Source organism: Chinchilla lanigera, unplaced genomic scaffold, assembly GCF_000276665.1.
Source record: "Chinchilla lanigera isolate Chin_1 unplaced genomic scaffold, ChiLan1.0 scaffold00001, whole genome shotgun sequence".
NCBI lineage: Eukaryota > Metazoa > Chordata > Mammalia > Rodentia > Chinchillidae > Chinchilla > Chinchilla lanigera.
Window position 1 is genome coordinate 62,652,562 of NW_004955402.1, and position 27,693 is coordinate 62,680,254.

Consider the following 27,693-nt stretch of genomic DNA (forward strand, 5'->3'; position numbering starts at 1 on the left):
GATGAATGCAGTTGTCGAGTTCGAGTCACACTTTCTGATTTCAAAACTTGCTGCAAAATTGCCCAGAAGAGTGTGGCACCAGGACAAGGTATACTGAGCAAGGGGCCCTTGGTGTTTATGGGGCGCTGACTGGGACAAAGGTGCCACCATTTAGCAGTGTAGTAGGGAGTGTTTTTAACAAATGGTGCTGGGATGGTCAAATATCCACATGCAGAAACACCCCCTGACACAGTAGCTCAAAATTAATCCTGGACCTAAAATGTAAGAGCTAATGTACTAAACTAATAAAACCTTTTAGGATACAATATGAGAAAATCTTCAAGATCTTAAATTAGGCAAAGATTTCTTATCTAAGGCAATAAAAACAGAGTCTATAAAAGCAGGCCATTTGTATCACAGAAAACTAAAAAGTTCATCATCAGTGGACTAGAGGAATACATTTGTGTAACAACTATCTATCTGATAAAGGGCTTCAATCTAGAATCAACAAAGAATGCTTACCACTCAGTAACAGTAAGGGAAATGGTAAGATCTGAGCAGCTTCCAAAGCAGATATACAGAGGGTTGGTAGGTACAGTCATGTGGCATGTGATGACATTTCAGTCAGTGTTGACAAAATGTGTGACTGTGATTCCACAACACCGTATCAGCTAGTCACACTGTGAACATCATTCTGCGTGCTTAGAAGTAGTCCATGATTTTGGCACAGGGATGAAATCACCTCTACTGCATTTCACAGGACACATGCCCTCATCAGGTGGCATAAAAAGACACTCGATGTCATTAGTCATTAGGGGATGCACATTTTATATCAGGCAGGGTGACTAGGCAGGGTAGCACATTTTGGAGAGGACTATAAAAATTGGAATCCTGACATGCTACTGGCAGTTTCTTAAAAGTTCAAATAAGGTGACCATGTGACTTATCAGTTTTACTCCTAGGTATCTGTCCAAGAGAGATGCACAGAGTTTGCGTACAGATGTCCTTCACAGCATTCTTTATACTAGTTAAGTGTTCAAAACACCCCCACTGTTCAGTAGACAGAGGAAATGTGATACACCCATGTGATGAGACAGGATTGCCCCCTGAAAACATGGGGTCCTCGGCCATGCCAGGTCTGGATGGACCTGGAAAGCATTAAGTATTAAGTTGAGTGAAGCAAAGCAGACACACAAGGCCAGTATCCCATGACCATTCATAAACACTGCTAGGGAGGGGTGGTAGATGGATTAATCCTAAGTGGGCATGAGGCACCTTCTAGGAGTGATGGAAGTGTTCCGAAATAGGCTTATATGGTGGTTACACAACTTTGTAAATTACCTAAAAAAAATCACTGATTGTACCCTTGAGACAGGTGAATTGCATGAAATGTAAAACATGTCTCCAGAACGTTAGACATACAGGGGACACGTAGTGTGGATTGCAGCACAGTGTTCTTTTTTACTTTTTTAGAAGTGACCTTTTAGTAGTTGGTTTATGCAAAAAAGGGGACTCATAAAAAGAGGCAGTGGAGTGTGAGTGTGGTAGCTCATGCCTCTGATCTCAGCACTCTGGGAAGCTGAGACAGGATGATTACAAGTCTGAGCCCAATGCTCACTTCAGCAGCACATATACCAAAAAATTTGAGTCCAGCCTGGGCAATTCAGTGCAGTACTTATGAAGATCCTGTCTCAAAATTTAAAAAAAAAAAAAAAAAAAGGGGGCTGGGAATGTAGCTCAGTGTGAAGATCCTGGCTTGAGTCCACAGCACCCTAAAGACAGACAGACAGACAGACAGAGTCACTTACATTTGTGCTGGTTTGTACTGCGCCATAGTATGAGACTTGCCCTCCTTCTCAACCACAGTCCAGGGTAGACTTATGGTTTAGAGGAAGTGGCACTGTTTGGGACGGGTGTGCCATAAATAGCCAAGCTTGTGGCCAGGAACAGTGACTTCTGGTATTCCTTGCAGAGCCCTAATACCATGGGTCTCTCACCACCTGGGTCTTTCTCTGGTCCCCTCTTCAGGCATCTCTACCAGTGGGATGGGAGCCGGCCAGTGGAGCAGGGCAGCTCGCTCCAACATGTGGCTCTGTGACCTCGTTTCTGTCTACATAGGCTTGTCTGCTGCTAGCGCAGCATATGGACCTTCCCTCCACAGAGGTGACAGTTGAGTGCAGTTTTATGATAAACTCAGCCCATCTTTTAAAACACTCAGGGCCTGAAGAGAAACATAGCTTCGGAGCGCAAGCCTTGAGTAGATCACAGCCATGCCCAGCTGTGAACTTCAGAGATTGTTAGGAAAAATCTAATTGTTTTCCTAGTATGAGAACCCAATGTTGATGGCCGAATTTGTCTTAGGGAATAATATATATGCTTCCCACTCACTGGCCACTTAGCTAAATTACAGATTATCTTTAGGAACACAGACAGCGTATGACTTCCTCGGCGTGGGGTTCTCAGAGCCCACCACCATCTGTGTAACTGTGGCCCACGTGCTTCCTGACGTAGACATGAAGTCCCCATGGGCTTAGAGCAGCTCGCTTGCATGGAGTTTTCCCAATCCCTGTATTCTTTCCAGTTTTAACTTTGAAGTAGGGCTCCTTCCTCCATTCAGATTACAGCACCAACACTTAAACACAGCAGAGTCTGAAGAAAGGTTACCCTGCATCTGCCTGCCCAGCCCCACAGCCTGATTAACATGCCGATAGGTACACAGGACAATAGGCTTGGAGTCAGACCCTGGTGGGGTTATCACTCCCAGGACCCTGCGGCTTTGTTCCCAAACTCCAGACAGTGGAGGATGCTGTCATCAGAGCACCCTTGAGAGGAGAGTGTTATCAGCAGGCCTGCACTGGTTCCCACCCCCTGGGTGAAGCCTTCTCCAGATGCAGCCTATCAGGCCTCCCAGCTGCTGCCATTCTAGATATGGCAGGAAGTCTCCTGGAAACAGCAGCGCTCACAGCCTCAGCAGCCGAGGATTTCCCAGGCTCTGGCTCCACTCCGAGCAGGTTACAACAGAGGAGAAAAGTGCAGCCGACGTGTCTGGTTTGCAGATGGGGAGGGCTGAGAAACACTGGGTGGGTGTGGATTGTTCTCTGTGCCATTGAGCAGACAGATCATTAGGGCATGAGGAAGCTTCACTTCTCCTTCCACGAACAAGGTGGGCTGGTACAGCTCCTGTGGGGCTCCAGCCCTCATGAGACTCCCTGCCTTCAAAGCCTGGATTTTTATGTCCCCCTCCCTTGTTTGCACATGAAGTGGATGGGTTTGCAGTTAGTCCCCTGGGTCTCCACAAATGACTTTAGCAGGGTTTGGAGGTTCACCCCAGCTAAAGCTCTGGCACATCTAGGGCTGTGGTTGAGATGGAGCAGCTCTGCAGCAGAGTTGCCACCAAGGGTCAGAGAGGGAGCCTTTTGCCCTGCAGGTACAGGCCTTGCCAGGGGTCGCCAAGCAAGCTGTGCCCTCCTTCAGGGTTAGGGAAGAAGTGTGAGTCAATAAAAACGGGGACGGGGATGCTTCTTCATAAGCCCCTGAAATATTTTCACCATTGGCAGCCTAGTTAGCATCTGTAAGTGTTTTAGTTCTAGAAATGACATTTCAGGACATTTCCTTTCAATTACAGTCCCCAGTGAGATTGGTTAGGGAGGCAGAGGTACTCCGGTCACGTGGCTCTTCGGCATCTGTGGAGTGTGCTCTTTGCTGCGCTTGGCGGAGCTCCCTGCTTTACAACATCAAACTTAGAAGCGCTTGTATATGCCCTTTGCTTTTTTTCCACAGTAGCTATTGCCAGCAAGCTGTAAATTACCATATATCACTCCGATTTAAGAACCTAAACTTTAAAACAAACTAAACTCTTGTTGACATTGTAATAAAAATCAGAATGGAACTGAACAGCTCAGTAAAAGTGAACTTCAATTATTTTTGTGGATTTCACATTGTTTCCTGGGCTTCCCAGACTCCCAGTCCAGCAAAGTTATTTCCTCTTGGCAGACGGTTAGAGAGAAAAAAGGTGGAGGAATGGATGGAGTGAGGTAGTAGACGCTGGCGGGGTCTACAGAGGAAGCCAGGCTCTGTCACCTGGAATATTTGCTCTGGCTTGACCGGCAGCATCGGCAGCTGCACTGGAAAACAGCTAGTGTGTGTTTGGGAAGGGTGGAGCGTAATATAAGTTTTTTTCTGCATTTTAATTTAAGAAAGGAGCTCAAAAATGTTTGTCAAATCTCATCTATTAATTAGGTGGTTATGCTGGATAAAAGAAAAGTTAAAAGCAGTTTTTCTATCCTTTGAAAACGTCCAGGCCCAGGCAAAGGCATGTAGTGGTTGATCTTTCCTCTTTCCTCCCCTGTCAGTCCCCTTTCTCTCTCCAGCTCTTTCTCTCTCATTTCCACCTTATCTTTCATCACCATATTAACTGGAATGTTTAATTTTTTTTTTTTTTTTTGTAATTCTTCCTTTGCTGAGATGGAAATGGCAGTTTCCACTGGACTAAATGCCAGCTTTCCATCCATGGCAAAGTCTTGTCCAGGTAATGCAGGGCTCAAGTACTGTCCAGCAGCCTGTGGCTGGAAATTAGGCAATTTATGAATTTAAGGGCATCTCTCAGAAGGAGTGGCAGGCTTGCCTAGAGGTGGGATTCACCTGGGCTCCAAGCCAGGTGCCATGGTCTCCAGGTGATGCCCCTGTTGTCACTTCCCGACTGGGCCACTTCCTGTCCCCTCCTTCTACTTCCTGTTTCTCTGCCTTCAAGATCTATCTGGCTGTGGGGTTCTTGACCTGTGGCTCACAGTGTGCTGATGTCCACCAGGTGCCGTCTGTGGACTCAGCTCTGCTACCACCACCGTTACCCACTGGCACTGCTGCCTCTCTGCCCCCAAGGGCATCAGATTCACTGAGTCCAGCCAGGCATGGGGATGATGGAGCCTCTGCTTATGAGCTATGGACCCTGCAATGGTAGCAGGCTACACAGTGATGCACAGACCCCGTGACATCTGAGCACTCACCAGGGATTAAGGAGAGGACTGGTCTGCCCCTATGGCAAGTTTTCTTCAGAAACTCCCTTAACCACTGTGATCAACAGCTGCCTCAAAGGTAGAGACATGGCCTACTCCCTGCTGGGTCTGTGCAGGCAGGAGGGTGTCATGTAAGCAGTTTTGACTCCTTCAGTTGTATCATTGATCTCCATGTGATCAGGACTTGACAAATTCCAAGTGTTCTGACATAACATCTAACCATAGTCCTGCCTGCAGATGACTTCTAACTGCACCAGGCACAGTCACCTGGTAGCCTAGGGAGGGGAGGGAGGGGAGGGAGGGGTACCAATCAGCGAGGGCCCTGCACCTCGACCCCATCTTCTGAAAATTATCTGAGAGTCCCTGTTTCCTCATCCAGGGATCTGCTCCAGCCCCATCAGAGAAAAGGTCAGATTGGTACTCAGGTGACCCACGAGAAACACATGAAAATCAGACACTGCCTTGGTTTCAGGTGAATCACCCAAGGTTCGCTGCAAAGCCTTGTGAATGCTCAGGTTGAACCCATATTTACTGTGAACAGACACCTCTGGCTGATTGTTCACCACCTATCAGTCTGTCTTCTTTGTTTTTTTTGTTTTTGTTTTGCAATACTAGGGTTTCAACCCAGGCCATTGCTCATGCTAGGCAAGTACTCTAACATTAAGCTACATCCCCGGCCCTGAAGATGGGGTGTAAACCTTCTTCAGAAATCAAATTGAGGTAAGTAGAGAAGGAGTTAATGCTAATTTTTCCAAAAAGACACCAAGAGGAAGGAATTTCATAATCCCAAGACAGTATGCAAATTATTGATGGCAGTTTCAGCAGAGCCAGCAGTGAGAGTGGAGAATCTGCAGGTGGATGAGTTGGTCCTTGCTCTGTGTCTGGATCTTGAAACTCCAGACAATTTCCAACTGCCCTAATTCCATCCCTGCAGCGTCGTCATGTTGGGTACTGCACTGTGTCACCATAAACATACAATTTTCATGTATCCACCAATAAAACAAAAACTACCTAATATTTCCATGTTACTTTGTCTTAGGCACTGTGGGGCTATACACCATCAGCTCCCTCACCCTTTAGAATACTGGAGTGGATTTGGGGAGAATAAACGAGGAGAGATTAAACAAGCAAAATTGATGTAACAATTCTAGGTTTCAGGGAGTAAGGCACTGCTCTCATCCTGCCCCTGATGCCATGAGGATGAGATTCTAGGCTCCTGCTCTGGAGTTAAAGGACCAGGGGTCCCTGCAGAAAGGACAAGTCAGGTGAATGGACATAGAACTCTCTGGAAGGCCACCCATCTCCACCTCCCACCAGTGCCCTTTCACACGGCTGAAGCTTGGAGGTACATCTGTCGCCAGGCTGGTGTCTACCTCTGTGTGGTTTGAGAGGGTCTGCTGGGCTGAGTGGGAGAACTTCCTCCAGAAAACAGTTTGTGAGTATGTCCAATGGTGTCCTGGGGAGCAAGACCTGCTCACCATAGCCCCTGGCTTGTTCCAGGTGACCCTTTAAGGGTCCCCTGCCTGTCCCAGCCAGTTGTACCTGCCCCGCACTGGGCTGGACATGGTCCATGGGAGCCGAGGTCCAGTTCTTCAGCAAGGCCTGGTGCTAGGAATCCCCGGGGGTGCGCATTGTTATACAAAGTCAATTAGAGTGCGTGCGTGCTGGCCCTGTTGATTTGATTTAGGACTAAGGAAAGCTCCAGTAATGTGCAATTACAAGGAACTTAATGGCCCTTTATACTGAATGCAACTTCCATGGCACCTAATACACTTTGATGAATTACTCATTATGCACAGTGTTGGAATAGCTTCCATAAAGATTAATAATTGGATAATCAATACAAAAATTCAATCTTGGGATTTTTCCACTCCAGGGTCAATGTGTACTCCAGATCTTGGGGCATCTCATTTGCCTGTGTGTTCCTGACTCTTTCTTCCCTCTCTTTCCGCTTTTTTTCCAAGTTAGGAATCTCTGATAGAAACTTTCCTGCCTGGATACTGTGCACATGTTTCCTCATGCAGATCTGTTCAGATTAAAGAACCTGGTCATTTTGTCAACCCCACAGGTATCAGAGGCTGGGGGAGCACACAGGGTCATTTAAAAGTCATGTGGCAGAGCTGTGACAACACCACTAGCACAGGGGACAGGCAGGTGGCTTTCATAAGGGAGCTGTTAGGGCAGAGGGCAGGCCTGGGTGTCACAGCAGAGGGCTATGGGGAAGCTTGCGGGAAGAAGCACAGAGGTGTCTCCTGTCTAAGCAGTGGAGAGGCAGCCTGTAGAGGTGGCAGGGCCTCCGGGGAGGCAGGGGTGTGCCCTTAGAGCTCCGTCCTGGAATCCTGCCTTTGGCAACGGCTTGTGGAAATATGTTGGTGGGAATCCAGGGTCACAGCAGGGAGGAGCTGGTGAGGTGCTGCTGAACTGGTGTCCGATCAAGTAGCGTGGACTTGGTGTCCACCCTGGAGTCATAATGGGGCAGCAAGATTCCAGATGATGGGGGAGGAGGAAGAGCAGGGAGAGGTAGGCCAAGAGGTGTCCACAGCTGCTCTTGAATCCATAGGGTGCCGGTGGAAGGGACCCAGGGAGCTGGGGTGGCCAGGCCTCCTGCACAACAGGCCCTCCCTGGGCAGGGCAGAAATGCCAAGCTTGGCTGAAAGAGGAGGCAGACCTCAGTGTTGAAGAGAAGAGTAAAGGTGGGGTGTCCATGAGGGTGGGTAGAAAGATAGGAAGATGGCCCCAAGGTGCCCCAGCAACCATTTGGACTTTCTGCTGAGACTGAACCAAAGGCTTTGCTCTGGGAAATTGAAATTGAAGTACAACAAGATCCTTAGGTCCACCTGCCCCTAGGCACCTCTCTACCACCTGAAAATTAGGCAGTTTTCAGTTATTATACAAAAACAAAACTCTCGTCTCTATATTTTTCTCCCATCCCCTGTACTTTAGTGTTACCCTAGATTTTGCAGGATAGCCTACCATGGAGGAAAAGGACTGGTTAGGGGCCTGTGGCCATGCACAGCATCCAGAGCTGCCTCTGTCAGAGGTTTTCCTTGTACTTTTGGCTTGTGCTGCCTTTGATCTGTCTGCCAGCAGAGAAGCTCTCAGGACTTTGGGAGCTGCCCTGTGCTCCTCAGGTCTAAGCTATTGCAGAGCCCATGGACAGGGGTGAGTTTGCTTTTGCCCTTATGCTCTGTGTTGCTGCAGTGGGTGTTGCAGACCTGGAGCAGGGGAGGCGCTGACCTCGCCTCATGTCAGAGGGTCATGCCTGCCATACAAAGCAGCGGGGACTCACACAGCCACTGAGGCCACTAAATAAGCTTCATGTGAACATCAGGCCCTAACTGTGCATTCATACTGCCAGGCCACCCTCACACATATCTCTCGGTTCATGGCTTCACAGGAATTTAACCTACAAGGTGTGGAGTTGCGTTATTTTAATATAATACTGTAAAAATCATATCACTGTGACACTGACAATATAGACCAAGATCTCCAAGAGAATTAGGTTAACTCCCTTCTTAATACGTAGAAAAGCCCAGGGAAGCTATGTCAACTCTCGTCAGCTTGGGGCAGCTACACTCAGCTGACCTCTTCCCAGCAGGTGAGCTGAGGGGACTACTTCTGATGACTGTGGTTCAGGACCACAGTGGCACTGGAGGGGCCCCAACTCTTCAGCCAAAATCTCATTGCAGCATTGTGCTTTCAGTTTTTAAAAACCAAGTACAAGATTTCTTCCTCAAGATTTGAATGATCTTTTAAGAGAATTTGAAGGTGGTGAGGGAAGCATGTTTTCTTCCCACCGTGGGATGTGGACATGGTCTGCAGTGATGAAGCACCAGAGATGTGTTCAGTTTCTGAGATGCTGAGGCTGCTCCTTGTTCTCCTGGTTTCCTCCATCCAGCCCAGGGCTTCTCAGACTCAGCTGTGGCTGTGGATCAGCTGGGAGCATGTCAAGGCCCCATGACTCAGTAGGTCTGGGTGGGACTCTGGAATCTATGCCTTCCCCAAGCCCCGAGTGATGCATAGTGTGGTCTTTGGGCCACAGGAGGCACAAGGGAAGCACAAGAATCTGGTAAAGCCAAGGGCGCCAGGCCTCAGAATGTGCCCAGGCCTAGGATGGCTGTGGATATGGCATGGAGCATCTTTCCCCTCCACAGGGACCAGGGCTCAGCCCACTGCAGGGAGCCGTTCTGGTGTTCGTGAGCTGGCCAGACAGCAGCTTCTTCCTCTCTGGCTCAGGTGCTTTCTCTGAAAGCGGGGCCTTAAGTGTGAGTGTTCCTGCCAGACACAGGACCGAGGGTGTGGTGGGCTCCCTCCTACTCAGCGCTGAGGGTGACAAAGCACAACCACACCCACATCATGTCTCCTCGCTTGGGGGTTGTTGTTAAGATGTCTGAAATTCAAATCCCTGTACAGCTTTCTCTGAGGGGCCATTTTCTTACATGAGCACAGTGCAATGATTGCGCCTGACAAAATTGCTGGTAATTCTTGGGTAAGGTGAGGGTGTAGTTCAGAGTCACAGGAAGCAAGTTGTACTTCCTGTGAGCGCAGGAGTGACTGGGTGGCCTTGAGTGGTCTCCTTTGACTGTTTAATGGCCTGCATATTCTAACGGAAACCCAGCACAGCACCTGCATCTAATGATGGGGATTGCTCAGCAGGTGCCTCCCTGCCAGGACCTGAGCAGGACTCAGGCCCTTGGAGTCTGGCTTCAGTATCCTGCTGCTGAACTTTTGACCCCTCACTACTCCATACTTTAAACAGCAGTATTTAAACTTGACCTTCTCACTTACTACGTTCCTAAAACTTAGTGCTGTTTCAATCAAGTACCTCAGCCTCATATTGAAGCAGCCAAAGAAGGAATTCTGCATCTCCATAGCAAATAACAGGAGAAAGAAAAACTTAAAACCCACACTGGGCGCTGTTCCCTTGGTCCATTGATTGTAATTAGAAGGGGCTTTTAGATTTTTTAAAAAACTTTTTTCAATTCTGTTAATTCTGTTTGAATGGTAATTTCATAATTTGGGGAAATATATTTTCTAGTAGTGCAAAGAAAGTCCTGGAAAAAATGCTTGTTGGTGGTTTAATGACTGGTGAGTAGTTGCTGAATGGAGTTTAGCATAGATAAAATAGTAGCTGGATAATATGGAAACATTCTCCAGCCTGCATCAGATGGAAGGCTGGAAGGACGGTCCTGTTGGAACCTCCCGGCCACGTGGCCAGCCCTGCGCCCTGCCTCGCTGGAGTTTCCACCGCGTTTGCATGCTCTGGAGTTTTCAGGCTAAATAGGGAAGCAGGCACTTAAGGTAGGAAAATCATTCTGTCTTAATGGCTGACAGTCCCGCCTAACCTCACTGCTCATCAGCGCCAGCCCCACTCCAGGTGGAGGTCATGTTTTATTAAAACTGTGACTTGTTGTCACTCAGTCCCTTCTCTGTCCCATTCCCCCTTCCAAAAATAGCAGCCCCCGTGGCAATGGCTTATTATGATTAAAAGATAAAAATAAATGAAGGCTGAGATGGGCCCAGGACACGGGGGTAAGACAAGAGCTTACTTTTTAATGAAAGTCAAGAAGCTGTGCTCTTTCACTGCTTCCCAAAGCATCTTTGAAAATAAGACTTTGGGGGATGCTGCAACTCTGCATTTTCAGAGTTACAGTGGTCACGACGCACTCAGGGTAAGGTGCCCCGTCCTTAGCCCCAATTTCACCTGCATGCTGCTTTGTCCCTGGGGCTGCAAGGGCAGCTGTCGAGTGGACAGCATGGTCGTGTAGGCTGCCAGACAGAAGCTGATAGCAAATCAAAACATTTACTTGTGAAGGAGGAAATATTTACGATAGACTTTCTAAGAGGCTGTCTCTTCTAGAGAAATTTGGAAACCCACATAAGAGGTAGCTCTGCAGTTCTCTCAGGGCACAGCTAAGCTGCCACTTGCCCTAGACCACATATACTTACAGTGGAACAAAAGCAGTTTCTTCTCTCATTCCTATTTTCTGATCTCTAATTTGTGGCTTTAATTATAATATTTTTTATGTCCTTAGCTCATACCTACTATAGTACCTTAAATAAGAACCAAATAAGTCTAAATGTGTGTAGCAAATGGAAAAGTTGAAAACTGTATATTCAGCAACTCATTGAAACCATAAAAGAGTAGGTAAATACATCTATCATACCCCTTTGTAATGAAAATTACAGCAGTGAAAATCTATACGTTCATTAGGATTCTTAACTACCATCAAATGGCTTCCTGTTCCAAGAATTATTAAATATTATAGAAGTTTAGTACAACAAATATAATTTTGATACTTCTTAGAAGTTGGTCATTTAAGAATAGGATTCAGCCTGAGATATTTCTGGTTCTGCCTGTGTCTACCTAAGTCATTATCCTCTTAGGTTACACTCCTAACTTTAGCTAAAGGTGTATTTTCTGGGAAGGTTAGCAAATACTTTTTGTAATTATCTTTTAGTTATAGGAATGGGAAAGAATGTCCTTCCTGTTTTGTTTTGCTCTCCAAAAAGTTATTTTGGCTTCTCTTAAAAATAAAAATGTTCTTGATGACTTGAGGTCTGTGAAAAATAGCATTTTCTGTCCCTCAGAGGAAAGTGGAATAAGCAAGAAGCAGTTAGTTTGCGCTGTGGATTTATTTTTGCATAGCACTGACTGTGATGGTGAGCTTGCCAGGGAGGATCTGTGGGTGTGCAGTGCACAGGCCTTGCTGTGGGAAGGCAGCTACACACTTAGTGTGGAGCCCAGAAGAGCTCCTTCGGGTCTGCTTCTGAGACAGGATGAAGAGAGCTCCGAGTAAAGTTCTGCAGCCAGATACAAAAACATGACTGGGGTAGCCAGTTTGCTAAGACCAGCAGGTACACGCCGGTGGCTTCTGAGATTCATGGCATGATTATTTTCTTTATTAGGGCCGGCCTGACAACTAAAGGAAGAAGATGCTTCCCAGTGTCTTTATGTAATTAAGCTAACACTACCTATGTCAACAGATATGTTTTTAAAATTTGACGCAACAGTACTTTTTCAGCAAAAAAGTTAAACTTTTTAAATGCAAGAATTAAACAGTGTATCTGGGTTGACATTGCTGAACTAGATTTCTTACTCTTTAACCTAAATTCAGTTTCGAAGAGACTAGGACTGAGGCAGATCTGAATACCGTTGAGAAAATACCGGACGTTTCACCGGGTGCCACATTCCCCAAGCCTGAGGGGTCTTAGCTGGCCTCTGAGCTGTGCGGATCACTGCTTGTCCTCCCATGGGTCCCCGGAAGGAAACGGAATGGACGGGCCCACATTGGTTTGTGGGCAGCCAGGCACTGGCAGCTCAGTTTTGTCAAACTATCTTTTTCCATTGTTTTGCCCATCGGCTCTCATGATTTGGCTCTCTTCTGATTTGAGGGAAAGACAAAGCTAATATTTGCATTTACCTAAAAAGCCCTACGCAGATATTTGTTCTGATAACAAAAGGTTTTACGTGTGCATGGCGGGAAATCTGGAGGCTAAAGTGTGGCCGCGCAAAGAAGCCCTGCAAAGGCACCATTTTAAGTCATGTGCGCGGGCGTTGCCTGTGCGGTGCCGCGCTGTTTTGCATTCGCTTTAGACCCTGTGACTTCCACTCAGCTGCTTGGGCTCATCTTTCTCTTTCCGACAACAGGTGAACTGAAAGTTCACCAGAAAGTGAGTGCACAGTGAGTCTTTCCTAAAGCAGGGTGATCAGAGCACCTGAGGATTTTGCTTGATGGAGCATTTGAGGCACATTGTTCTGTCATAGAGACCTGGGAAAGGCCCAGGTCCCTTCACTGAGCCCACACTCAAAGCTCAGGTGTGGCCCCAGTCAAGCCCTCCCATAACAGGGCCACCATCCTTTCCCTTCCCCTGCTGTGTGAGGTGTGGCCAGCCTGACTCTGTCTCCAAAATGAGATACAGGTAACATATGGTAGTCAGTGGGCATCAGGTGAGCTTGCAGGAGGCAGGCCATGAGCCCACACTAGCGGCAGTGGCCTTCATCCCTGACTTGGGGCTCCAATACAGGAGGAGACTGTTTCTCCATTTGAGGTAATCGAGGAGTCCCCAACACATGGAGCAGAAGGGCACCTTGCCAAGCCCCTTTACAGACGGGGTCCAGGAGGCCAGTTGAGTGGGGGAACACACCCAGAGTGCAGCAGGACTTGGGACACAGTGGGAGGATTTGGCACTGCCTCCCACCCACTGCCAGAGCCGGGCCAGGAGACAAAACCAAGGGGCAGAGGTGGGGAATAAGAAAGGTCTCAGAGCCTCCTCTGCCAGGAGCCAGGAGTTTGCTCCAGAGACTCAGCAATGATGGTTGAGGAAAGTAAAGAGAATTCTGGCCTGAGAAAAGTTGGAAAATCTCTAGGAATTGTTGGCTTCAAAGTTGTTTCATTACCATTTGAAAAGTTTCACCTGGCTCATCCCATGAATGCTTTTGCAAAATAGAAGGTCAGGTCTGGCTTTAAAATAATGCTAGATATTTTCTAGTGTTGTTTCTGCCTGTTTTTAGGGGTTCTCTTCCTCTCAGGGTTCCTTTTTGTCCCAGCTCTTATCACAAACAATTCTGGATTCAGAGATGTGCTTGACTTTAGGATCCAGGGCTGGCTTTTGTAGTGATCATTTGTTGCTGCCATTCGACGTGCTATATTGGCGTGTTATTCAGAGTGCCAGCTATGCCCAGCCCAACACTGGCATTATGCGCTGTTACTTCTCTAGGACCCTTGACCAACAAGATACATGAGACCAACTACTGTAGAGGCACAAGAAATAAGGTGCTGCAGAAGTAGAATAGAAGATGGGATGAGAGACCAAGACGGGAAAACAGAGGGGCCACTTTGATGTCAAGTTCAAGAATGGGATGGAAACCAAGAAGTTCACTGGGGCGTGTCAGGCCTGGAGCTCTCCCCGAAGCCGTGATTATGTCCAGGTGCTTGAGCCTCCCACCCTGCTGTAGGGATTTCTGAGTGAAGCTTCTGAGCTGGCTGTCAGCAGAGCTGTCCCGGCACTGGGATGGCCACCGATGCCTCTCAAGTGGTGCTCACCCCGCTGTTCTAGGCAAGGGGTGCTGACGCGTCCTGTTTGTTCTCACAAAGCCACAGAAAATAAGCAGCAGTGCAGGCTGCATGTGGTTCCTTTGGTCGCTTCCCCCACCCCCACCTTTTTCAGAAGACTTAAAGCACATAAAAGCTAGTACAGGAGAAATGACTAATGACTAAAAAAATAGCTATTTAGCTCGAGTAGGAGAAGACCATGTTTATATATGTGGTGGTGTTTGTGGGTGCATATGTTGGTGTTTTGTTCTAAGAGACACATGCCACAGAAAAGTAACAGTACATGCAACCTTATACCTGACCACACCCCAGAGACACTGGACTTGGAGCACCTGCAGGTGCAGACAGTGAGGACCAGAAACAAGGCGGACAGTGTGAAGGTAGGTTTGGAAGAGCAGGAGTTGGTTGCCCCTAACACCAGAGGTCTTGTGTCCCTGTGTCCCCAGTCACCTCTCCAGCTCCAGCCTAGCAATCATCTGAGTCCTTTCATGCCTTTGAATTCTTTTATTATACTTATTACTATTATTATTTAAATTCACATATAGTCCTGTGAACTTGCCAGCAGGATCAAAAGACCACAGCCTGGAAGGGCCAGTGGAAGCCAGCCTGTGCGCACAGGGGCAGGCTACCTACCCTACGTTCTCACCAGGCCTCGACGTCATCCCCAGCATTGAAAGGCAACCACTCCACTTTTCTGAGCCTTCTGGGGCTTCTCCATTGCAGAACTGGCCAGTACAGTGCCGGCCTTTACTTCCTCCTACAGCTGTTGCAAGGACCAAAAGATGATGTAGGAAGGCTGTGGCCCCACGAAGGGAACATGAACGATGGACAAATAAAAAGTTTGCTCATTCCTTAAAACTGACTTGAGCTCCTTAGCTGCTTTCAAAAACTAGCAGTTGAGAAATGTGGGGACACTTTGCTTAAAAGCTAGGCATTGAAAGGGCAAAATATATGAAACGATTTTCAGACTCACGGATTCCTTTTTGGTTTGTAATGTTCTCAATATAGTCATACAAAAACCCACGAGTGAAACTTGAGAGATGAGCTGTGGATGTTTCTCTGCAGTCTGAGGTTTACTGTCAGCCTTTTTCAAACAGGCACTCAGAAGGGGAAACCAGCTCCATGAAGATTCGTTTATTTCAGTTAGGAAGGGCTTTTCACCTAACTGTTGACCTGCGCTCAGTGTGGACAGTCAAGTGCACACTGTGTGGAAGCAGGAAGGACCCACTCGTGTTTACAGGTGCTGTGAATATAAGTGGCAAGGGCTGCCTGTGCTTTGAACTTTTTAGTTTTTATGTTTAAAAAATAAAACTGATTTCCTGTTCACCCAATTCCAGACATGTACACAGAGGTGGGTGGGAGTGCAGGTTTGTGGACGTGAGACCTAGGGACAAAGACAGCCTCGGTCGACATCCCAGATTTTAACAGGGATTCAAATTACCACACTTATGCTTTAGAAAAAAACCAATAGTTTCCACCTTAGGAGCATTTTAGAGAAAATCAAATATAAGGGAAAAAACCCTTCTTATTAAATTGAATTGTGGTCTAACAGTCTGCCACATCCTGTTGAGGGACATCTGACTAAGTAAGCAGAGCAGAGTTCCTCTTTCAGGCATGTTGTGAGGGTCACATGTCACCTGCAGTTCAAAGCACCTCTATAAAGAGAAGCTTTCGTGCTGGTGGAAAAGCTGAATAAGAAGGTGGAAATGATCAGTGGAGAGAAGGCGCTGTGTGAACCCGTGGGTGTCGCTGACACGGCCGTATCAGAGAGAAAGCCACCCCGGGAACCAGCAGAGCTCAGGGCAACGTGGGCTGATAGAGACCCAGAACCGTGACCTCATGGAAGAGAGTGGTGGGGCAGCGGGGAGGAGCCAGGTTCTCAGCCGAGCCATCAGCCAGCCATATCCTCAGGTGGGCCCTTCGTCTGCTGTGAGAGGGGAGCAAAGAGTTCCTCCAGGGTCGTGGCAGAGCCCTTGTCTGAAAAAGAGCAGCCTTTCACATCTCCATGTGTAGACAGCTGTGTGGACCATCACCCACTGTGCTTTGTATGTTCCACGGCTTCATCATCACGCAGTTGCATTGTTGTCCGTCTTTAGTTTCTCTCAGCTGCTCCATGCCCCATTTGGTCCCATGGAGAATGTGGGACGATCCTAGAGGATGTTCGAGCTAGTGTCATGGTTCTTGTGACTCCCTGTGAAGTCAGAGACATAATGATCCCGGCCAGACCTCCACCTCAGCCTGTTGGAGGAGAGGACTGGTCATTCACCTGAAGCCAGTGGCACAGGTGCGCATTGGCAGGCCTGGAGCTCCCCTGAGAACTCGGTGACTTGCCCATCAGGACTGAGAAAGTGAAGTAGCCTTGGGGTAGCCCACTGCAGCCAGCTGGGGACCCATGGAGCTGGAGACTCACCACTGTTTTCCCCAGCCCACCCTGGGCTCTCCCTGTGAGGCTCAGGTGCCCCAGTGGGCAGCAGGGGGAAGCCCACAGCTCATGTTTCTTCCCCTTTTACCTTTCAAGCAGATGTTATTTTCCTGTGGTCTATAGGATCATGAGTGGCTAGAAGATTCTCTGCTGCTTCACCGAATGCCTCCACCCTCTCCTGTTGCTGTTACCCCAGGTCTCCCTTCTCTCCCATTATTGTTACTCGTTAGGCCTCCCTCACCTTGCATCATTACTGTATCTCTGCCCTCCTCATAGGCATGTCATTATTGCTCCTCAGAATCGCCTCCTGTCCCATGGTTACGATGGCTCAGGCCTCCTTGTATCGTCGTTGTTACTCATGTAACCTCCCTCTTGTCCCACAGATTACTCCTCCAGCTGCCCTCAGAGCTCACTATTACACCGTAAGTCTCCCTCCTGCCCCATTATTGGCCTGTCAGACCTTTCACATCCCATTCTTCTTCAGACCTCCTTCGCATCCCATCAGTATTACTTCTCAGAATTTGCTCACATCCTGTGATCACGCTTCAGAACTTCCTTCCCTCCTCACCACTGTTACTCCTCAGGTCTCTCTTCTCTGTCCCTCAGACTTCCCACTTCTCTTCATTATTACTTCTCAGACCTCCCTCGTGTCCCATGATTATTACTCTTCAGCACTGCTTCAGATTGCGTCAGGGTTCCTGCTAATACCTCCCCGTGTCCTCCTCACAACCTCTCGGACCTCCTGCACCTTTCATATTATTACCCAGCAGACCCTTTCTCTTACCATTAGTACTCCGCAGATCTCCTGCCCCCATCCCACCATTGTCACTCCTCAGGCCACCCCTCTCTTGTCGTCGTTACCCCTCAGACCCCCTCATAGCACATCACTATTACGCTTCAGCCCTCTCCTCTGTCGTCATTACTTCTCAGGCCTCCTTTCAGTCCCACTACTATTACTCCTTGGTCCTTCCTCATGTTTCATCAGTATTATGCTTCAGGTCTTCCTCCTGTCGCCCTCATTACTTCTCAAGCCTCCATTTGTCCTATTGTTAGTGTTTCTTAGCCTTCTTTCCACCCCTCAACCTCTGTTAGTATAGATCTCTGGTCTGTTGCTCAAGTCTCCCTGAGATTTGAATGAGTGCTATAACCCTAGCTGTCTTGGTGTAGTGCATTTGAACATCCTCTCACTTCTCCTTGTGTGGGGCTAGTTCAGAAGTACCCAAAGCTGGTGAAATTTCCTCCTCCTCTGAGTAGGTGGCTTATTTCCCCATCGTGGCCCCTGCAGACATCTTTCCCAGGCCGGCCTGCCCACTTGCCACCCAGGTGAGGGTCACTGGCCCAGGAGCTTAGGGCTGAGTGTTTGTTCCTGCGTGGGAATCCGAGCACCAAATGTGGAACGAGGACCAAAACTGTCCTGACTCCAGGCTTGGGGCCTGAGCTGGAGGGCTGGGATGCCCCCACAGCAACTTGGAGCTATCAAGGGCACCAGAGACAAAGGGTGAGGTTGTTGTAACTTGTGTTTCTGTTTCCTCGCCAAAGGGGTAGTAAGCAGAACAAACCCTTCTCATTTGGTAATGAGAAATCCTAATTATAGACAAGCCTTTGTCTTCCTAAGAAATACCTTAAAGAAACTGGAGATTCATGATTTTTCTTTGTCAAATATTCTTTGATGTGACAGTGACAAGGCAAGGTATAAATTAGACGTGTGCCTCTTTACAAAAAAGACTGAACAAGTGGAGGAGACAGAAGAGCTAAGCACCTCTAGTTGCAGGCACCCTGCCTCATGGTGGGGCACCCTGGGCACCCTGCCTCAGCTGGAGGAGCCAAGCACAGCACAATGCCCAGGGGCAAGAGAAGGATGAGCAAGGCCCTGTGGCCTTCAGCCAGGGACATGTGCTGTCCTGAGGAGATGGCTTCTGCCCTCCCTGGTGCCCACTGCCCAGAGCTTCCCGGGGCTGTGCCGTGGCCCTGCACCCATCTGCCGAATGTCATGGAAAGTGCCGGCAACTGTGGAGCTACCCGTGTGCGCTCCGGGGACAAGTTGGGTCCTGAACACTGGTCCTGGACCAGCTGTGAGCACCTGGGCTGTGGTATTTCCTCATTAGTGGCTTTGAAGAGTCACAGGGCAGGAGGGGGCCTGCCTCCCTTCTGGTGTTTTCTGTCCTGAAAGCCAGGGCCCTCTTCTAAGTGTGGCTGGCATCCTGTGGTCAAAGGTCAAGCCGGGATCCCCTCAGAGGAGTCCTGGAGCGGCGGCCACCCATGGGGAGCCAACCTGGAAGCCATCTGGGTGCTTCTGTCCTTGTTAGTGAAGTTGGCCCCAGTGGAGCAGCCCAGGACAGCACCGGCAGGCTCCTGGCAGGGCTAGTCAGGACGGTGGTGGCTGGGCTGGGGCTGTGGGGTGCCTCTCCCTGCACAGGGTCTCCTGCCAGGCAAGCCCGTGTTTTGTTTGTAGCCAGGGTTCTTTCTGTTATCAGTTCCCATGACACAATTCCTGGTTCCCCCATCTACATTTATTATTGTTATTCTTAAAAATAGTTGGGGGGTGTTGAAAGGGAGTTTAGGGAGGGAGCAGGTGATGAAACGCACACCCACTGACGGCTCCAGGAAGCTGCCCGAGACGCCAGGCCTTGGAGCCCAAGCTTTTATCTGGGCGCAGGCTCTCCAACCCATGGCGAGGGGAAACCTGGGCAGTTCCATGACGTCAGCGCAGGCTTCCCACCTCCCAGCTCTGCTAGGAAAATGGGACGTGGTGACAGCTGCCTAATGACATTTCCTATCACAGTGTGGTCAGGTGGCCACAGCTGGAGGTGGGGTGGAGAGAGGGGATGTTGTGCGGTAGAGAGTGGTGATGGCTTTTGCCAGCTCTTCTCGTTTCCTGTCCATCTGCCAAAAATCACACATTGATAGTGATCATCATGATGGACGCTGTGACTTGACCATTTACGGGGAAACAAAGTGAAGGAGAAGCCCCAAAGGGAGGTGTTGGGTGCCCGTGGAGACGCTTCTCTCAGTTGCTGGGCAAGCTCCTGGAGAGGTGTGGTCAAGGATCCAACTCAGCAGCTGAACACCTAGTGCCTGTCCCCGGTGGTCAGCACTGCGTCTCATGGTTCATTGCACCGTGCTGGTAGACCAGAGCGATCTGGGTGTGACAGCTCAGGAACCCCATGGCCGTGGAGGGAGCTAGACAAGTGCCAGTGCCTCTGGGAGATGCCTCGTCACAGCTGAACATGACTGATTAGAAGCATGGCTGATGGCATTTGCTTGTCTGTGTCTAGGTTCGCTGCAGAGGGCTGCTTGCCTAATGCTTTCTCTCCTTTTCTTGCAGTAAATGAAATCATACGCAACGATCTCTCCAGCACGAGCCCCCATTCATAGGTGGCCACGTTGGAGCTGACAGCTGTGTGGAGTCAGCTCAGTGGGACAGCTGAGCCTCAGCTTATGAGACTTGTGATGAAATGACCTGAGCACGTCTGGTACCACTCAGAACTTCCAACTGACTGAACGCTAGGAGCTAAAGACTACATGGACAAAGAGGGAGCTCTCTAACAAGAAGGGAGGAAGGCAGGCCGCCGCATCTCCTGAAAGAACAGCCATCTCATAAAAACAGAGGGTGGATGAGGCCAGGGACGGGCCCTCATAGGTAGAGCCTGGCTTGCAAGCAAACCCAAGCCTAACTCTCCGCACCCTGGATCTCAATACTGGAAGAAGTGCCTTATTTACTCAGACCACCACACCAGGGCATCATGGAATTGAACATTGGATTTACTACCACGAGAGTATTTGTAGAAGCAAAAGCTATAAAAACATTTCATTATGAGGCTTTATCCTTTGTATAAATTAAGAGAATTCTGGCAAGCTAGCCAGAGTTGTGAGAGAAACCTAATATGACTTCCTTCTTATTTCAACTTTTCCTGGGCTGTACTATACAACTCTGTTGCCTTATTCAGTGCATTTTAGAGATTTTCCAATCTGCCATCTCAGCTCTTTCAGTCTATATTCCCTCCTCTGTGTGACTAAAACAATAGGATTATTAATAGTAGCATGCTGGGAATTTTTGTTTATAATCCGGCTTCGAACATAGCACAGGGACATTAAATAGCACAAGTAGGGTACTGGACAAAAAGGAAACCTGTCTGTCACAGGATAGATTTGCATTTGCATGTGTGTACATATATAGGCATATATTTATGTATCAGTAGTGAGTGACAGGGACGGTGATGATCAGGCTGTGCCCAGCGGGGCTTCCACGTTAGCAATAATCAGGATCCACTTTGGAGAATGCACCTGAGTCTAAACCTGGCTTCCATCACCTTCCTGTTGAGGTTCATAGCCCCACAGAGATAGATACAGGTGGCATTTTCTCTTCTCATGCAGTTACAGAGCACTTTAGATTGTGTGGAGGTGCATTCAGATGCCCGTAGGTTAGCACATAGCAAAATTGGGAAGTAATTGTAAATAACATTACAATGGGAGTGTAATATATTTGTTCTATTATAGGATTATTATTTCACAGAAGCCTTATAGCTAGTGCTGTGCTTCATCTAAGAAAACAATTACCAAAAACAATGTTTTCAGATGTAGCTACTATATATGTAATGTTGTCAGATTAGTTACTGTTAACAGATAGGTTAATGTAGGCTTTCCTGCTGCATTTTGTATAATTAACTGCTTATTACACACTATTATTAGTAATGACCTATTGTTTCATATAACCAAAAAGCATGGTTTAATTAAAACATGTTTAAACCTAATACAGTAATTGTGCCTTAGGAGTTAACGCCCCCTTATGGAACATGCCTGAGTTGCACCTTGGGTGGAGGTTGTAAGCTACAGTCACGGACAGGAAGAATCATCTTTAAAATATTCGTCTGTACGACTATGTCTTACCTTTTTCTAACTCGCAGAAAAGAAACAACAATCTGAAAGCCATATCTGAGCGTTTGGACACGACTGTGAAGAGCTGATGTGCGACCATGTTGTACGTACGCTCCTGCCCGCCGGCAGGCCTCCCGCCTGCAGCCCAGATATTTGCCCTGTGTTAACTAACCGTCGTGGAGTTGCATGAACCATTTCTGAGCAGACTGTCATATGAAAGGAAGTGTTTGATATTTGTATCCGCTATCTTTGTAGTTAGAAAATGGATCTAATAAAGCAGTATTTTTTTTTTCTTTTCTGGACAGTCTTAGCCTGCAAGTAATATTCATTACTTGTATGGAAAATTCTACTTTGTTCTCCATTGCACATACATTAGATGGTCTGTAAGAAGTGTTTCATGTTGATAAAGCTGGATGCTTACGTGATTATTTAAACACAGAAAGAAGTGTGTTTTGCTGTAGAGTTGTCTTTCTTCTTGATGTGTTTAAAGAAAAACCTGTCTCAAATAAGTGGATTTTTGGTATAGTTCTCAGGCACTCTAAACAAAGCATTTCAAAACTGTTCATACAGGCTAGGTGGAGAGGGAACTTCTACTTATGCCAAATATTTTTGCTCAGAGAAATATCCTGGGCGAGGCTTTGGCCACACACATACTCACATGTGATTTGACTATCATTTTAGCAAGCACATGCTTGTGCTTAACTGGTGTGTTCCGTGCCACCCCTCGCCCTTGCTTCTCTAAGCTACACTTCTCTCCCCCACCCAAATTTCCTCCTTCAGACTTGGGTGGGAAGTAGAATCTAGCCATTCACTGACCAGATATGAATCCTGGGACCTCTACACAAAGTATTGTTCTTAAATGTCTCTCTGAAACAGTGTTTTATCTGCAGGGAATTATAAAATGGAAAACTCTTGGCTTCTTTTGTAAGAAATTAGCAGATTGGGTAAAAGTACTAGAGAAATCACCCTCACCTAAAGCAAAGGGTGAGCTTCCTACCTTGATGATTCTGGAGTAAAGCCTGCAAAAAGGCCACTGGAAATAGTTGAGGAAGTGACAGAGGGCTTGAGAGATGGGTGTGTTCCCATATTCAGAATTTCCGAGCTACTGTGAATGATGAGGCCCCACCCCCCGCAGCTGGTGATGCTGGACAGGAGGGAGGCCAAGGGCTTGCGGTCTACAGAAAGCTTGGAAGCTTCCATCGCCTTAGTCCACTGGGATCTGGGCTTTGAGGATGGTGGCTTGTGCCAGGCAACAGTGCAATGGAAGCTCTGTTTTCTGAAGTGAATTTTGTAAATTCTTATTTTCCCCAATCTCAACAATAGAATTTTAAAGCAGCTTACTCAAAATCAACCCAAAGGGCACAAAAACTGATCTATAAAGCAGCTATGGGTTGTCCTAAATGTCAAGGCTTCCTTCTTTTCTCATGGTAAACAAGTCGCAGAAGACCTGGCTTTCCTCGAGGCCCCAGTGACTTCTGTTGCTGTAAGCGTTGTCCCATCAAGCGGGGCGGGGGTGGTGGTGCAGTTTTTGTGCCCTTAGGGCTGATCTTGAATAAGAAGGAAAATGCTACTGCGTAAGCTGTGGGCCTCTTCCTAGCAGGGAGCTTCTGCCCAGCAGGAGGAATCTGTCCCAGCAGTCCTGTGAGCATGAGAAATGAGCCTGCACCCACCCTCCCACCCCCCCACCTCCGTCCCGCTTAATGGGGCAATGCTCACAGCGACAGAAATCACTGAGGCCGAGGCCTCGAGGAAAGCCAGGTCTTCTGAGACTTGTTTACCATGAGAAAAGAAGGAAGCCTTGACATTTAGGACAAACCCATACCTGCTTTATTCCTCCATCTGAGACTGTGCAGGCTGGAAAACAAATCTGGTAAACTGCAGATCTCCCCTCATAACCAAGTGCAGCCTTAGCAAAAATTCAAATGTTTGAAGATCCCACTGGCCACCTTAGATCTCCTGACATGGGCAAGCCGGGGTCCCTATCTGATTAGCTGGGGCCTCACACCCTTCCCATCCCCATACAGAGAGCAGTGCTCCTATTGCCTCCCTGCTCTGAGACCCCAAAAGTGCTGTTGCTGGTGACTGCCACACCCTTGGGTGGGTGGAGCTATCAAAGTCACGTGCCTCACAATGCTAAACAAGTGCTTTAAAACATGTTCCCTGTTGCAGTAAGTAAACTGAATTTGAGAGTGGCTTGAGAGACATCTGCAGGGAGGAAGCCAACAGCAAGACGAAGCTGGGGTGAAAGGTCGTCGTGTAGAGAAGTCCTTGACCTGTTATGTCCTTGATCTGTTTCTCTTTTCTTCCTCCTTTTTCCTTGCCTCCTCTTCTTCCTCCTTTTTCTGAAAAATCACAGGATCAAATTACCGTTTTAAAGCATACAGTTCACTGGTACTTTTTACACTTACAAAGCTGTGTAGCTGCCACCTCTGTCTAGTTCTGAAGTGTTTCCATCGCCCTGAAAGAAAGCCCACACCACCTTCTCCCCCTGCTCCTGAGAGCCCCTGCAGAGTTCTGTCGATGTGGGTTTGCCTGCTCTGCTCACTTCACAGGAATAGAACGCCTGCCGTGGAGCTCTGTGGCTGGCTCTGCCTTCCACGTGCTGCAGGGCCCATGGGCGCGGTGCCGTGTGCCGGGGCTTCTTCCTTGTGTCCAGCCAAATCTCACTCTAGACTCGCCTTGCCGGTTTCCCGCTCACCCACCAACAGACACACTGTAGCAACTGCGAGTGATCCTCCGAGCACTTGTGTGCCAGCATTTTTCAAGTCCCAGTTTTCAGCACTTTGGGTGAGTGCCCAGGTCGGTAGCCCCTACTCGTGTGGCAACTGTATGTAACTTTTTTTTAAGAGACTGTTTTCCCTGCTCAGCTTTTAAATTATCCATGCCTGAGACAGACCCCAGCTCACTAACCTAATTTGGAATCACATATGTGAAGCACATCGTATTTATAACTCTTTATGCCAAAAAAATTAAGTTAGGTCTAAGATGACTGACTGTTCACTTGCACCAAGGCAGAAAGCAGACCCCCTGGCATCTGCCTGCGATAGCTCCCAGCAGAACCAGTCCATCTTGAGTTTCTGCTGGGAAGCAGGGACCTCAAATTCATATGAGCTTGCGTCATTCAGATGGGGCTGGCCGGAGCCCCCAGTGACACTCCCTGTGCTCCACACATACACTGCACAGCAGAGGGAGGCGTCTCGGCAAAGGCGAAGACCTTCAGCACGGTGGGAAAGCAGTTGCTGGGCAAAAGTGCTGCAGCTTCAGCAAAGCTCCCCTGTCCTCCCTGTTCTGCAAACAGCTGGTCGTGTGAGCAGAGGGCAGCAGCCACCTTCCCTTGACCCTTGGTCTCTGGGACCAGCAGGTTTCCAGCATGGGACCATCCCCTCCTCCAAGCAGGACAGAGCAGGTCCCTCTTACAGTGCAGTCCCAAGTGAGCAGTGAGCTGCGCTCTTCCTAATGGGCTTAATTATTGCACTTTTCATCTCCAGTAGCTGTCCCCCTTTTTCCAAAAAGGAGGAAAATCGCTAATGAGGATCTATTTTGGGGGTGGCTTGAGTCACATCTGCAGGGTAGGCGCCTGAATGATTGAAGCCAAGGTTGTGAGCCTCCCTGTGGTCCTTGCCCAATTGCTGCCGCCTGTTCTGGCCTGGCCTGGGGGCTGGGAGGATGAGAGGCGGAGGCCAGCCCATGCTCCACATCGCCCTTCCCTGCTGAGAGTCGGCAGCCGTCTGCAAACTGTCCTTTGCCTGAGTGCATTTACCACCCTGCACATGTGCTGGCTCTGTAGACCCCTGGAGATGCGTGAAAGTTGCTTTGCAGGGCCTCTAGATAGTGCGTGCATCACAGGTCCCCCAGAAGTGCCCCCACTCTCCCACACTACCCTGGCACAGATAGGGGGCTCTATCTGGAGGCACAGCAAGGCCCTGACATTGCCTCTGCAGAGTCAAGCCTGCTCTGTGGGGCTGTCACCATGGACAAGTGAAAACCTTGGTTGGAGTGAGGCGGAGGCGCAAGACCCTGTCAGCTGTGGGCAGCAGTTGCTCTACCCCCAGCCAAGGAGCATTGTTTTCCTCAGCACTGGCCATCCCTGGAGACAAGGCTCTGAACCTCTGAGGCAGGAAGGCACCCAGGACACAGGTGCCAAGGCCAAGGCTGACTGTGATTCTGGCTGCAGCTTGCACCCTGTGAACAGTTGGGCTGTATAGCCCTCTGGGGATCCCCCAGGCTGGGTTCCCTCTTGAGCGCACCCCACACTCACCATGCTGCCCCCAACACTAAGGGCAGAGATTTCCACCTGTGACCTTTTCAGAAACTTCTCTGAGCCTCAATTTCCCCATATGGAGTACAGGGCAATTGGAACTCCTTTAGAGTTTTGAGTCCGTGAGGAGCCACAGATGTGTACAGTGACCCCAGGGCTGGGAGAGGAAGGTGGCAGGTTTTATCTTTCCAAAGCCCCAGGCAGCATATCTAGATGTGTGCTCTCAAACCTTGTCCTCCGGTACCCAGAGACAGACACTCCCCTCCCCTGCCCTTGGCCGACCCAGTACTAGGGATAGCAGCCCTGCTGCTGCTGTGTTCTTGAGTGGTGCTTGCCCTGGGAACCTGGCTGCCATGCTTTAAGGAAGCTTGGGCTCCAAGGGAGGCGGGTGTGTCCTGTGTGGCTGTGCCAGGGAAGACACACGCGGTGGAGACAGACAAGGGACAGAAAGCAAGCCCAAAGCTTCCATCCCAGCTGACACCAAGGACACCAAAGCCAGCTGTCCCAGGAAAACACCCAGGCTGCAGAATGAGCTCTGTTCTCTTCAGTCACTTTTGGGATGTTTGTAGTACAGCAACAGACGACAGAGGCAACGGGCTATGGCTAGGGATTGCAGGGCCCTGGGGGCTGTGACAAGGACCTGGGCTTTTACTGTGAGGCCAGTGAGCACCCATGGAGGGCTGAGGCAGAGTAGGGACACAAACTAACCCCAGATTTACAATCAGCATGGGCAGTCCCTGAGACCAGGCTGTCAGGGGAGGGTGCCCCAAAAGAGACTGCTTCATCATTCGCAGAAAGAGCGATAAGAGTAGAATAACAATCCAGGTCACCTGCCTGGGTCTTTGAGCAGAGATGATCATCTGCAATCTGTTCTAAGCTGGGGGCCTCAGGTAGCCCAAGTAGAGCTGGGTGGAGCCTGCGATGGGCCTCAGGTGCTCTCCCAAGGCTCCCTGGATCCTGACTGCAGGGTTGCACATTCTCCCTCTATGCAGGATGGAGGCAGCCTCCTGCTTCATGGGAATCTACTAGAGCCTCTCCAGCTCTTCAAGAGGGTGTCTGAGGGGCAGAGCAGCTCGACAGGCTAGACTGGGCTCTTCCTGGGCTCACCCAGCCTATGCCTGGGCGGTAGCTTCAAGGGCTGGTCCTGCTTCTCTGAGTACAGCACCTGAGCAGATTTTTTCTCCTGCTCCAACCTAGGTTCTTGGTGTAGGTATACTGAGACTGGGACTCAGAGTCTTCCGCTCACTCTTGTATCGCTTACATTTTAAACTCCACTTGGTAATATTCCCCAGCCTCATGATAGGACCTTAGTGTCCCTGTGTATGGAGAAAGGACATCATTCCACTGCGAATCTAGTGTCCTCTGCAGTCTCTGTGATTCTTGGAGTGGGGTGCTGTGACTCTCCAGCAGCAAAGAAGAGAAAACGCATGAGAACCCTGACCAAGGTTGACACAATGCAGAGGTTGACTTCTAGCCACTGAGATAGAGAGCTATGTTTTAGCTCTTGTGGGTCCCACGTGTTGATCCATGCACAAAGGCTCATGGCCACCCTCAAATCACCAGCTTGTACCCTGAAACGTGAGCAGGCTCCACGCACCCCTGCAGGAACAGATCCTTCCTTGACTTCTGGCAAATATACTAGAGGCAGATCTTTTAATGCCAAGTCCAAAGATGTTTGAATTGAAATACTCCTTAATTAATGGAACATTACTGTTAGTGGTTTCACTTTCAACAATGGCTTTCTGTAGATGTAATTCCAACCTGCATATAGGGGAGGTTCAAGACAGAGTGACTCTAAGAGTCCTTCCTGGAGTCCCTGCTATCTATGCCGGTCTAAATCATGCTGGAAGCTTCTTTACACACCCTTCTCCTTCTTTGCAGACTCCTTATGCCCCTCTCTCCTTGTTTTCCTTGGTCTCTTGTTCTCCTTTCCCCTAAGATCTCAACTGGTGACGGCTCTAGGAAAATGATCCAGGACAGGACACCAAGCAGGTGGAGAAGGGAGGATCCACTGTTTTCTTCATCTCCTTACTTTATGCTATTGCAGCCTGGGATGGCTCCATGGTGTAGCACGTGGAATGAAGGCTAGCA

General features: G+C 48.8%; 1 protein-coding gene across 6 annotated transcripts in view; it reads left to right on the forward strand.

The window, feature by feature from the left end:
- Window positions 1-21,786, forward strand: part of Nfatc1 (nuclear factor of activated T-cells, cytoplasmic, calcineurin-dependent 1) — a 115,956-nt gene extending 94,170 nt beyond the window's left edge. For 3 of the 6 annotated variants that reach the window (XM_005373108.2, XM_005373112.2, XM_005373110.2), the window contains exons 10-11: window positions 16,853-16,891; window positions 19,795-21,786. In XM_005373108.2, the coding sequence (XP_005373165.1) occupies window positions 16,853-16,891; window positions 19,795-19,844 (89 nt within the window). In that variant the 3' untranslated portion in view covers window positions 19,845-21,786. Of the gene's footprint in view, window positions 1-5,606; window positions 5,690-16,852; window positions 16,892-19,794 lie in introns of those variants that run through there. The other 3 variants (XM_005373109.2, XM_005373113.2, XM_013511612.1) reach the window with 2 other exon arrangements.
- Window positions 21,787-27,693: the final 5,907 nt, after the last annotated feature.